The 11,737-nt window shown below is 55.5% G+C and overlaps 1 protein-coding gene across 3 annotated transcripts; it reads right to left on the bottom strand.

Annotated features, from left to right (window-relative positions):
• Window positions 1–2,041: 2,041 nt before the first annotated feature.
• Window positions 2,042–8,734, bottom strand: HSPBP1 (HSPA (Hsp70) binding protein 1). Of its 3 annotated transcripts, none has more exons than XM_081117506.1 (8): window positions 8,434–8,734; window positions 7,804–8,100; window positions 6,090–6,294; window positions 5,537–5,761; window positions 4,774–4,929; window positions 4,561–4,657; window positions 3,953–4,064; window positions 2,042–2,355 (listed from the first exon to the last, which is right to left on the bottom strand). In XM_081117506.1, exons 2-8 carry the CDS (start codon window positions 8,005–8,007, stop codon window positions 2,281–2,283), a joined length of 1,074 nt encoding a protein of 357 aa, XP_080973632.1. In that variant the 5' UTR covers window positions 8,008–8,100; window positions 8,434–8,734; the 3' UTR covers window positions 2,042–2,280. The 3 variants fall into 3 exon arrangements, with proteins under 3 accessions (XP_080973632.1, XP_080973634.1, XP_080973633.1); XM_081117508.1 differs by having other exon boundaries at window positions 7,804–8,103; window positions 8,434–8,579; XM_081117507.1 differs by lacking the exon at window positions 8,434–8,734 and adding an exon at window positions 8,173–8,228.
• Between the last annotated feature and the right edge of the window lie 3,003 nt (window positions 8,735–11,737).

Raw genomic sequence — 11,737 nt, 5'->3', positions numbered from 1 at the left:
CGCCGAGGCCGCGGGCGCCCGGGCCCGGCAGTGCGCGTGCGCCCGGCCTCTCCAGACCCCGCCCACCTAGAACACCGCCCCCTCGGGTGCGCTTGCGCCGTTTGTGGCCAACGGTCTCCCCGAATAAACCCAGGCATCCCAGTGCGCAGGCGCGCTGCACACACCCGCCCGCCCTGCGACTCCGTTCCAAAGCTCAGAGGAAATCCCGCTCCGGGGTTTCTCCTCCCGCTCGCTGCAGGCGGGAGCCGTTCGCCGTTCGGTCCGGTCCGTTCATATTCCTCTTCTGGCTCCAGAGTCCAGCTGCTGACTTCGTCCAGTCCCATCGCCAGGCATTTGCCCAGACCCAGCCTTTCCTGCTGCCAGTGGCCGCACAAAGAATCCTCTATTAGGGCACCGACTGGAAAGGTTCCCCCAGACCTGGCATCAACGCTCAGCAAGAGCCCCGCCGGGCCTGGCTCCGCGGCTGAGCATCAGCCTGGCATCCAGGTCACGGTTCCATTCCCAGGCGGGGCACATACCCGGGCTGTGGGCTTGACCTCCAGTCGGGGGCGTGCAGGAGGCAGCTGATCAATGATTCTCTCATCATTGATGTTTCAACTCTCCCTCTCCCTTCCTCTCTCTGAAATCAATAAAGATATCTATATATAATATACTCAGCAAGGTCCTGAGCCTCAGCTTCCCCAACTTTCACAGCCACCCCTTGCCCATGTTACAGGCCCACTGTTAAGAGTAAGGCAAGTAAATCTGTGTAAGGACTCAACTTTTACTTTTAACCTGCAGAGTTACATTTTTCGTTTCAGAGGCATTTTAGTGAATCATGTTTGAGTACATTTTTCCTTTTACATCTGTTAGCTTCTAATTGCCTTAATCTTTGTCATTTCCTCTTGCATTCGCTGATTACCCCATGGCCATAATTTGATTTTCCAGCCATGTCTGGTCTGGTCCTTGTTATTTCCAGTGTATTTGTTGCATGTGATACTTTTTTGGTCCTTGCATCAGGTGGGGACTGCAGTGACAGACAACTGCAACCTCAGTGGCCTGAGGCACGTTCACAGCTTGGAGCTGCAGGTGTGATTGTTGGCAAGCAGAGGTCAGTGCTTGCCCAGTACTGTCTGTGAACACTTGGACAAGAGTGACTACTGCTGGAGTGAAGTAGCAGCAAGTAATAAACATGGCATTTGAAATCCAATTCTTGGATCCTATAACCACATTTATCCTGAATTTGGGAAGACAGGTGAAAATAACCGGTTCCTCCAAAATCCCAGGAGTACAAGTAAATTCCACAGGAGAGGTATTAGTGGCACCAGACGGAGCTAGGAAACCAGGATACAAGGTGGAGGGGCCCGCCTTGGGAATCAGCCCAGGTCTGAGTCCTGGCTCTGTGAACTCAGCCATGGATTAACCACCTTGGGCTCTGCTTCCTTGTCTAAAAAGTGACAATGGTCAGACCCTTGGTTGCAAACGGTGGAACTTCCTTTACCTAATATACAAAACAACTTATTAAAGGAGTGAGGCAGTTCCCCACCCCACCCCAAATCTCTGAGGCTGGAGAGAAGGCTCCATGCTTTGGAGTTGGGAACGAACCCCACGTCCAAGCAGGGGCCTGCCCCAGGCACAGACAGGCCTCCACCATCTGAGCAGCACCGCCACGCCAGCTGTTGGTGCACGTGCTCCCCAGCATGCTGTGCAGCAGGCTCCAATTGGGGGGCTAAAGTTCCACGATGTGCCCCTACAGGGGATGCTGGTAAAGAAGAGGGCTTCAGCCTGAGGACCTGTGGAGCGAAAACCTAACCTGGGGGATTCCCTACATAGAGGAGAAATCCCACAACGGGTGGCCAAAAAGAAGAATGGGTGTACCTCACACTCCCTCTCAAGGGAGGCTGGGTAAATGACAGGAGACAGTGACTCTGAGTTTTGGAGCAGCACTTTTATTATTCCCAGGCTCCGCCCACTCATGGCTCCCTAGACCCCCTAACATTGAGCCCCTCCTCCCCTCCCCAGGCACCGTCCAGAGGTGGTGGCAAAGGCTGCAGCGAAGGAGGAAGAGCAAAACCTTTATTGGAAGACGTGTGGAAGCATAAGGGGTAATGGAGTGAGAGCATGAGGTGGGGTTCCAGGGGGTGCCTTTCTCAGTGCCCCTCCAGGGGGCTGAGCAGAGACCAGCTGGCACGCCCCCGCCCCGCACCAACAAGGCCCTGCTCTCCCCTGGGAGAGGGCCTCGTGGCTGGGAGGCAGGAGGCCTACGGTTCCCACAGAGAGGGGGCCAGGGGCCACGGGGTTTCACCGATCCATGCTGTCGTCCGTCGGGCTGGAGAAGCAGGTCTGTAGTAGCTTTTCGCAGAACTCCAGCTCCTCCTGGGTTGGGGCAAGAACAGGACCCCTGAGCGCAGAGGCTCGCCCCTGCCTCCAAGGCGCGCTGCACCCAAAGACAGCTCCTCTTCCCTCCCGGACACGGGGCCCCTGAAGCCTCCCTGGGTTCTCCAACCTCTGCTCAGATCCATGACTCACTGTTTTTCTTTTCACCCATGTCTGGACTCCTGAACTAGACCCCAGGTCTCCCAGCCTCTAGCCGCACCCCATTGGTCTGTCCCCACATTAGCCCCCTAGGCTCTTTCTAACTCGCTGACACAACTCAACTACTTATCCCTACTTAAAACCCCTTCCACCGAGCCAATCTCCAGAAACCAAGAAAGCAAGCACTGATGGGTTGGACCGCATAAACATACAAGGTATCTGCCTAGCAAAAAGATGCCAGAAACAAAATGAAAGAAAACCAAGTTGGCGGAAAAATAATTGTGACTCCTCACACAGGGATGACATGGTCAATACTGAAATCAACTGCAGAAACCACCACCCCACAGCTAACGGGGCAAAATGTGAATGAGCAGCTAACAGGAAAGGAAAAAGATGCCCAACTTCGTTTGGGAGAAACGCAAATGCCAACTGGCTTCACCCATCAGCTTGGAAAAAGGTCCAATGGTCTGAGGCCAGCCACTCCTGGCCAGGATGTTGGGCACCCTGGTGGCTACACTATGGACCAGTTCAACCTCTAAGGAGAGCAACTGGGCAACAGCTGACGAAACAGCCCTTCACCCTGTGACTTCACCTTTATCGTACCTAACTTGTCCTTTCCTTCCTAGAAATTTGTTGTGTACACACACTCATGCATATAAAGTAACATACATGAAGGGTTATTCTTTTAGCAGTGTTTTTAGTACCCAGAGAGTGGGAACAACCTGCGCGTCCGTCAACAAGGGTGGTGACAGTGCAGCTGTACGAGGAAAGCGGTGTGTGCACCCGGGGGTGCTGGCAAGGAGCACTCGGAGCTCAGGACAGGCTGACTTGGCAGAACACAGAGGAAGGGAGGGGACAGCAATTTACAGGCACGCGTGCTCATTTGTGCACAGACTATCTCAGGAAAGCCACAGGAACTGGGAGAGGTACTGGGTGGTTAGGGACAGGTTGTTGCTTATCACTTATTTGTGGTTATCTATTTAAATATCTGAGCTACTTATCACTTATACATTAATTAATATCTATGTAATTAAATACCTAATGAGTTATGACTGATTTGTTACTTATCTATTTCACTAGCCAGTTTTATCACTGTTACTTAGTTGTTATTTATCATGTATTTCTTACTTATCTATTTATTTAGTTGGTTGCTATTTATCATTTATTTGTTCTTTACTGGCCTAACATATAGTTACTGAATATTTGAATGTGATATAAATAATCTGCATAATAGTTAAATGAATTCATTAACCCTTTAAGAAAGGGTTCCTCCTTCGTCCCTGCTGACAGCACAAGGCACATGGGTGATGAGACACGTGGATAAAACATAAACACAGCATGGAGAACAGACCACAGCGATCGGGAGGGCAGGGATGGGGCAGGGCACGCCTGCTGACCCCAGGGTGAGTGCCCTAGGCCAGGCCTCTGCCAGCCCTACCTGGTACTCCTCATGCTGCTGCAGCAGCTGACAGCGGTGTCGAAGGAGCTCCTCCAGGCCCAGCTCTGGCTCCCGGCACTCCCGCACACCCTGGGGGAAGTCTGTCACCAGGCTGCAGGGGCAGGAGAGCAGTTCTTGGGACCTCCCTCAACATAGGCCCACCTCCCAGTGCTACCAAAGGAGCTGGGGAAAGACAGTTCCCCACACCAGACCTCAGTTTCCTCATCTGCAACATGGACCTCATGCTGCCCCACCCCATTCCAGGGACTTGTATAAAACAGCACTTCACAAAGTGCCTGGCCTGGAGCCAACTCCACATACAAGGCTGCCACGGCTCACTCATTTGCTCCCTCCTATCACTTTTTTCAGACACTAATCCGCTTGTACTGTGGTGGGTGGGGGTGTGAAAGAGAGCCTCCCCCCTCCTCCTTGGGCTGCTGTGTCACTCCCCTTACAGGTGAGGAAACAGGTTCAGAGAGGGCCAGTACTCCCCAAGGGAAAGCCCCAGACTCCTGGGTCCCAGGAAAGAGGAAGCCGGAGCCTAGCGGTACCATTCTGGGAGGTGGAGGTACCCGCCCCAGAACTTGTTCTCATGGGCCCCAGCACACCTGCACAGGGCTCCAAGCACGTGCTCATGGAAGGGGCTGTGTTCTGTCCGGACGAGGGCCACTAGCTGCTGAACCATCCCCATGGAGCACAGGGTCCCTAAGGGAAGGGACTCGAGGGTCAGAGGGACAGTCCCCACCCCTCCTCTGTGCATTCCCTTCCCCTACCACCCAACCTCCAGGACCACCCGAGGCTCCCTGCCCCAGCCACCCCACCTTTGTGTTCTGGGTGGCCCACCAGCAGGTTCTGCAGCAGGAATGCTGACTTGACCTTGAGCTTTTGCACCTGCTGCTGCATGGCCCGCATCAACACAGAGAAGCCGTCCAGCCGAAGGAACTGCAGCAACCCGGCCTCCTGCTCCCGGACCAGGCCTGGGGAGAGGAGAGAGGATGGGCCTTAAGGTCATGGTCACCACCATCGTCACCACCATCACCACCACTATCATCACCATTATCTTCATCATTATCTTCACCATCTTTACCAGTAGCAGCACCACCACCACCACCACCATCACCATCACCATCATCATCTTCACCAGCATCATCTTTACCATCACCACCAGCATCACCAGCATCATCACCATCACCACTACCACCATCATCATCTTCACCAGCATCATCACAATCATCAATTTTTATGCGCCTGCTCTTCACAAGCATTACTTTTTTAAGTATATTTTTACTGAGATACAACTGGGAATGTCAACAGGCTTGAGGCTGAAAACCCTGATGGGCACAAGTGACAAGCTGAGTGATAGTCCTGTGTCATTAAGATCTGGCTCTCTGACTAGATCGAGTTGGCAAGCTCACCACCCTGGTGTCAGCACCCAGCACAGAGTCCTGACAAGTGCTGGGGGTAAATGAACAAATGAAGCCCCTCTCCCTCTGCCCTCAAGCAGATCCCTACAGGGCCTGCCTCCATTGCCAGCTCCAGACCTTGGGGACCCAGACCCCTCCCCAGCAGCCCCAGGATACTCACAGGAGATAGCGAAGAGGGCCTTGACTCGCACTGAGTCACAGGGGTCCCGGTCAAGCAGCCGGAGCAGCTTGCGCAAGGCGCCCAGACCCAGCACTTGCTCCTGGATGGCTGCCACGTTCTGGCTGCAGGTGCCGATGAGCTGTGCCGCCCGCCACCGTAGCCCCGCGGGCCCTGCCTCCAGGTACCGGCCCACCAGCAGGTGCATGCCCGACAGCTGGCAGAAGTCTGTGCCGTAGAGAGGAGACAGAGCCAGTGTTATGGGCAGAGCTATTCCCCCCCAGGCTGTCTGGGTGGGGTGAGAGAAGGTGCCATCCTTACTCCTGATGGCATGGGGACCGAACAGAGAGGGACAGGAAAGTCCCATCTGGGAATGGAGTCAGACAGACTAGAGGGGAAAAGGCTGGAGGCTGGGAGCCTGGAGAGGAAGCCAAGACAAAGGACAAGGGCTGAGCCACAGCAGGACATGCACTAAGGAGGAGGCAAGACAAAAAAGAGACCAGGAGGTGAAGATGACCCAGCAGCTGGCACAAGCCTGGGGTGAGCCAGGGTGTACCTGCAGCATTGTCCATGTTTTCGCACAGGTCAGCCAGCAGCTCCAGGGCCCCTTCGCGCTCCTGCTGGTCCATGGCCAGCTCAGCCTCGACAGCTGAGGGGGGTGGAGGCTGGGACAGCACTCGAAGGCAGTTCTTCATCTGCTCCACCTCTTCCCGCTGGCCCCGGCAGGCAGCCGACATGGCCTCCTGCAGCCACTGGCGCCGCTGGGGGACAAGGTGGGGTGAGCTAGTCAATAAATTAATTCATGAATAAGTCATTAATAACAACTGCCAACATCTGAGAGCTGACTGATCCTTCAATCAACACATATCAAGCTTCATTTCTACTCACAGCTGGTCTAGACACTAGATCTATGGAGAGATGGGCTATGGGGTGGGAGACAGAGAGGAAGCAGCACTCCTTGGTGTCTGTCCTGAGTTACCTAGGAGATGGGAAGACTGCGGAGAAGCAGGTATGGGGCAGGAGAAGATTAGAGCTTGTTGGCTGTTTTTTTGTTTGTTTGTTTTAGAGAGAGAACGAGAGGAAGAGAGAGAAAAGAGAAAAACATTGCTGTGAGAGAGACACATTGATTGGTTGCCTCCCACATTCGCCCTGATCGGGCTGGGGATCGAACCTGCAACCCAGGTACGTACCCTTGACCGGGAATTGAACCCGAGACCCTTTGGTGCACAGGCCAATGCTCTAACCACTGAGTCACACTGGCCAGGGTGAGAGTCCTAATCTTTTTGCTGGTGGAAGGTCCTGCCTTCAGTTTCTAAAAAAGGCAACATCCATGAAACACAGTAAAACGAGGTATGCCTGTACAGTAACCACTATCACTAACAAAGTGCCATTATAACAAATATTGCTATTAATCTCCAAAATAGCCCTATGAAGTATTCCTGTCATCCCCACCTCAGAGATGTAGCACAGAAAGGTTGTGACTTTCCGAAGATCACACAGTCAGCCATTCACAAAGCCTGTGGTCAGACTTAAGCAGTCTGCCGATAGAGCTGGTGTTCTTTTTTAAAACACATTCTTAACTTATTATTGATTTTACAGAGAGAAGGGAGAGGGAGAGAGATAGAAACACCGATAAGAGAGAAACCTAGATCGGCTGCCTCCTACACGCCCCCCCACCGGAATTGGCCCGCAACCAGGGCATGTGCCCCGATGGAACCAAACCGGTGACCTCTTGGTGCATGGATGACACTCAACCAACTGAGCCAGCCTGTGCTGTTATTGAGCATGAACCCCAGGCTGCCTAAGCGCCAGGCCCAGTGTGGAGCCCTACTTAAACTGGAACCTCAGAACTACCCTAGGAAGCGCTGTTATTATTTTTAACATCATCAACTTGCAAATGAGGAACTTGAGGCTCAGAGAGACTAAGTGATATACCCAAGGTCACACAGCTGGATAATGCGGAATTCAGTCTTGTCTGGCTGAACTGTCTGGCTGGAGAGCCCTTGCTTTTCTTTCTACCACGATGCTATTCTACCTCCCAGCATAGGACCCAGGGGTCTGCCCCCTCAGACAGTTATGAGATCTGACCTTCATTCAGCCTACGAGAACCCCATCTAGCACAAATACAGCCTACTGCGCCTCCACACCCGGGCTCCCGCCCCCCAACCAGGAAAACTCCAGCTCCCAGCTCCCCAAGCCACGCTTCCCAAGAGGTAGCTGTTCCCACGCCCCACGCCCCCCCCCCCGGCTCCTCGCGCCCCCCCCTTTACCTCCTCACTCATGGGCTCTGGCGGGGGGTCTGGCTCCTCAGAGCCCGCCGTGATGGCCATCTGCAGCAGGCCTTGCAGGTTGCGGGGGGGCGGCGGGTTGCCCGAGCCCCCTGCCGAGGAGCCGCCGCCCCCTGACGAGCAGCCCTGGGAGGCCGGGGGCAGAGCCAGGGGGAGGCGGCTGCCCCCCGAGCCTTGGTCCGCCATGGGCTGTTTGTGCAGAAGCGGATAATGTGTTGGGGGTAGGGGTGGTCACCGCGGAGGTAGCTCTGGCGTCCCGACGGGTCGACTCCTGGGGTTCTGCTGAGAAGGTGGCGTTTTAGGGAGGCTCGGAGGCCCCCCATGACACCGAGCCACTCTGCCCACACGCACCTCAACCAAGCCCCCTTTCCTCCCTCAGGGCCCGCGGGACCCGTCCCCAAAGCCACAAGCCCCGCCTTCCTCCCTAGCAACAGGCCCCACCCACTCTCCCCAGCACCGTAGCAACCCCCTCCCCTAACTCTAGTGTGTGCGTGCCCGTCTCTTAGCAACGCCACTGTCCCGCCTCCAAAGCTCCCCGTTGGGTCGTCATATCAACGAATCTCCTCCCTCCCTCCTCTCGGAAGAAGGGAGCCCGAGCGGGGCGGACCTCACCTCCCCGGGCTCCGAGTCGCCGCCGCTACTGAAGACAGACTGGCCCGCACCTGACTCTAGTGGGCGCCGCCATCTTGACCGGAAATACGCATTCTCGTCTGGAAGTTTCCGGTGCTCCCGCCCGATTCCGACGCTCGGGCTGAGGCGTTCGCCCTGCCCTTAAGCCCTTCCCACCTAGCCGTGGGGCGCTCGGCCCCGCCCCCCGCCCCGCCCCGGGTCCCACCCCTTAGCGAGCCGGGTCTCTTCATCCTCCCGGCAGCCCCCACCCCTGCCCTCAGCACGCCCCGCCCCTCCCCGGCCTGGCCCCGCCTCTAACTGGCCCGCCCCGCCCATGTCCCGCCCTCTTCTGAACTATGCCCCGCCCCGCCGCCTCAGGCTCCGCCCTTATTCTAGGCCTTTCCGCCTCTGCCAGCTAAGCCCCGCCCCGTGCACGGGCCGCTCCCGGTAAGCCCCTCCCCTGCCGCGGTCACGCCCCTTCTCTGGCCCCGCCCCGCCCTCTCCTGTCAGGTTGCGCTGGTTCCTCACCTGCGGGCCTTTTCCTCTTCATTTGAGCCCTTACCCCATCGTTTACTGGAGCCCCGGGTTCTCACCCCTAATGTCTGACTTAGGCAGCCTTTGACGCACCCCACCCCTTCTCTTGGCCTCAGTTTCCCCATCTGCCCGTTTTCCATGCAGCAGCCCCTATGCAGACCCGTCTGATCACCCCCTCTCCCTAGTAGAATCTTCCCTGTGTCCTGCCAGATGCAGAGGAGGGGGGTTCTTGAAGCAAAATACCCAGGCAAGGTTGTTCGGAAAGCTCGCAGCCTCCACGCACCAGATTCAGAGCTCAAGGCTGGGAACGAGCCCCTGCAGGCCTGGTATGCAGAGGTGTTTGCTTTGGGTGGGCTTAATGAACTCCTAGATCTAGTCTTCCATAAGAGCCCCCTCTCCAGCTTTAGTTGAGGCCCAGAGTCTCAGGTGTATTGAGCTGCTGGGACTGGGTTGTGCAGGGTGATATTTTGGACAGAGAAGGGAATACAAACATATGGGCCTGTGTGAGTGTGTGTGTTTGTAGCACTGTGGAGGATAACTATCAGACAGGAGTCTGGGCCCATGGGTACCCTATTGTGTTCATTTCCTATTTTGTAACAAATTACAAAAAAACTTGGTGGCTTAAAACAACACAGATTTATTATCTTATGGTTCTGGCAATCAGAAGTCCTAAGTGGGCTTTGGACTTGTGGACTTCCACTGGGCTAAAATCGAGGTGTCAGCAGGATTGTGTTCCTTTGGGAGGCTTCAGGAGAGAATCTGTTCTCTTGCCTTGTCCAGCTTGTAGAGGCCATCTGCATTCCTTAGACTGTGGCCACATCACTTCGGCCTCTGTGGCCCCATCTCCTCTGACTCTGAACCTCCTACCTCGCTCCCCTAAGGACTCTTGTGGTTACATTTAAAGGCCACTCAGATAACCAGGATCATCTCAAGTCACATCTGCAAAGTCTCTTTTGCCGCATAAGGTGACATATTCACAGGTCCTGGGAATGTGGATGTGACATCTTTGGGGGCCTACCATACATACATCTATGCACAAGTCTATCTATAATATATATTTACATATAAAATTATACATAATACATATAAAATTATACATAGTATATATGCACATGTAACTGTATATAACATTATATATATATGAATATAGGTAAAATGTTAATGGCATAAATGGTGGTCCCAGGTACTGTATAAAAGCTACAGCCTTGCCCTAGCCAGGTAGTTCAGTTGGTTGAAGCTTTCCATATACCAAAAGGTTGTGGGTTCAATTCCCAGTCAGGACACATACCTAGGTTTCGGGTTTGATCCCCAGTCTGGGTGGGTGCAGGAGACAACCAATTGATGTTTCTCTCTCACATGGATGTCTGTCTCTCTCTCTCATAAATAACCATATCCTCAGGTGAGGATTTTTTTAAAAAAGCCATAGCCTTTGCAATGACCTCTAAGTAGGGTGCTCATATAATTTTTCATTTTTGGTAAGACACTTGAGAATGAAAATGGGCCCTATTAATAATTACAAAATACCAGGAGTAAACCAGGGCTTGGGAGGCCCTGCAAGGTCTGCTTCCTCACCCCTTTTGGTCTCACCCCCCACCCCCACTCCCCTCCAGCCACACTGGCCCCTTCAATGTTCCTACACCCATCAGGCAGGATCCCACTCGGCCTTCGAGCTTCCTGTTGGCACTGTATCTAAAACACTGCGCTCAACAAACACTTCCTGTTCCCTTCCCGCGTCAGTCTCCTCTTCAGCACTCATCAGGACCATCTAACGGACCATGCGTTTTGCTTGTTTATGTGGTTTTATCACTTGCCTCATCCGCTGGAACGGGAGCCCCACAGGGCAGGGATCTTTTTGGGCCCTCACCACTTGCACCAGAGTTGGCGCCAGTGGCGGTTCACGGCATGCAGGTGTTTGACTGGGAGGCTGGAGGCTCCGGGGTACCCTCTGTAGGGGACTTGGGGTGACATGGCTGCCTCACGCCTTTGGGAACCTGGTATAGGGGAGTCCTGGATGGTGAGACAATCTAGCTGAGCAGACCCATGGATATGCTATGGTGGGGACATACGCTTCGGTCGGGGCGCACATGAGAATCTAGGGACCCTGTGGCGGGCACAGAGAACACCCAGTGGTCAAAAAAAATGCACAGGGCCCTCAGGGGGCCCTGGAAGTTTCTGTGGGAACACAGGGGATCCTACATGCACCTATGGGACCAAGCTGCTTTGAAAACACCTGCCCTGGGCGGTGGGGGGATATGAGTCAGAAAGGGGACCCCGGCGGGCGTGCTCCGGGGCCTGGAGAAACGGAAATTTCCGAGTCGGGTCAGCAACTTCCCGAATTCCTTCCTTCCCTCTGCCTCTGCCCCTCTGCCCCTCCACCGGCCCCGTCCTCCAGGCATCAGCCCCGCGCCCTGCGCACCCTTCTCTCCCGTCTTCGTCCGTCTGTCCGTAGCTCTTCCCACCTCTCCCCGCGCCTTCCCCGCGCCCGTTTTCCGCCCCCCGGCTGCGCACCTGCCGCCTCGCCCGTCCCTGCCTCCCCACCTGGCGCCTTCCGCGGCTCCCGCACAGCTCCCCGCGCTCTCCCCGCCCCCCTCCCCGCCTTCCCTCCCTCCCGCCTCTGCCCCTCGCCGCCCGCCCCGCGTGGCCCCGCCTGGGGTCCCCCTCGCTGCCCCTCGGGCTGTGCGGGGCCGCCGTCTCCCTCCGCGCCGCCCGCATCCCGCATCCCCGCAGCCTCAGCCCGGGCGCGCCGCCTCCCGCCCGCACCCGCCGCCTCGCC

Source organism: Miniopterus schreibersii, assembly GCF_964146895.1.
Source record: "Miniopterus schreibersii genome assembly, chromosome: 18".
Classification (NCBI taxonomy): Eukaryota; Metazoa; Chordata; class Mammalia; order Chiroptera; family Miniopteridae; genus Miniopterus; species Miniopterus schreibersii.
This window is presented reverse-complemented; position numbering and strand designations above follow the sequence as displayed.

What these genes read in the sequence shown, in the direction of transcription:
- HSPBP1 (XM_081117506.1), bottom strand. Translation starts at nt 8,007, where the DNA reads ATGGCGGACCAAGGCTCGGGGGGCAGCCGCCTCCCCCTGGCTCTGCCC. An exon ending in CAGAGCCCATGAGTGAGGAG is followed by an intron (nt 6,295 to 7,803) that starts GTAAAGGGGGGG and finishes CTTGTCCCCCAG; the next exon opens with CGGCGCCAGTGGCTGCAGGA. An exon ending in GTGCTTGGAGCCCTGTGCAG is followed by an intron (nt 4,065 to 4,560) that starts GTGTGCTGGGGC and finishes CTGCCCCTGCAG; the next exon opens with CCTGGTGACAGACTTCCCCC.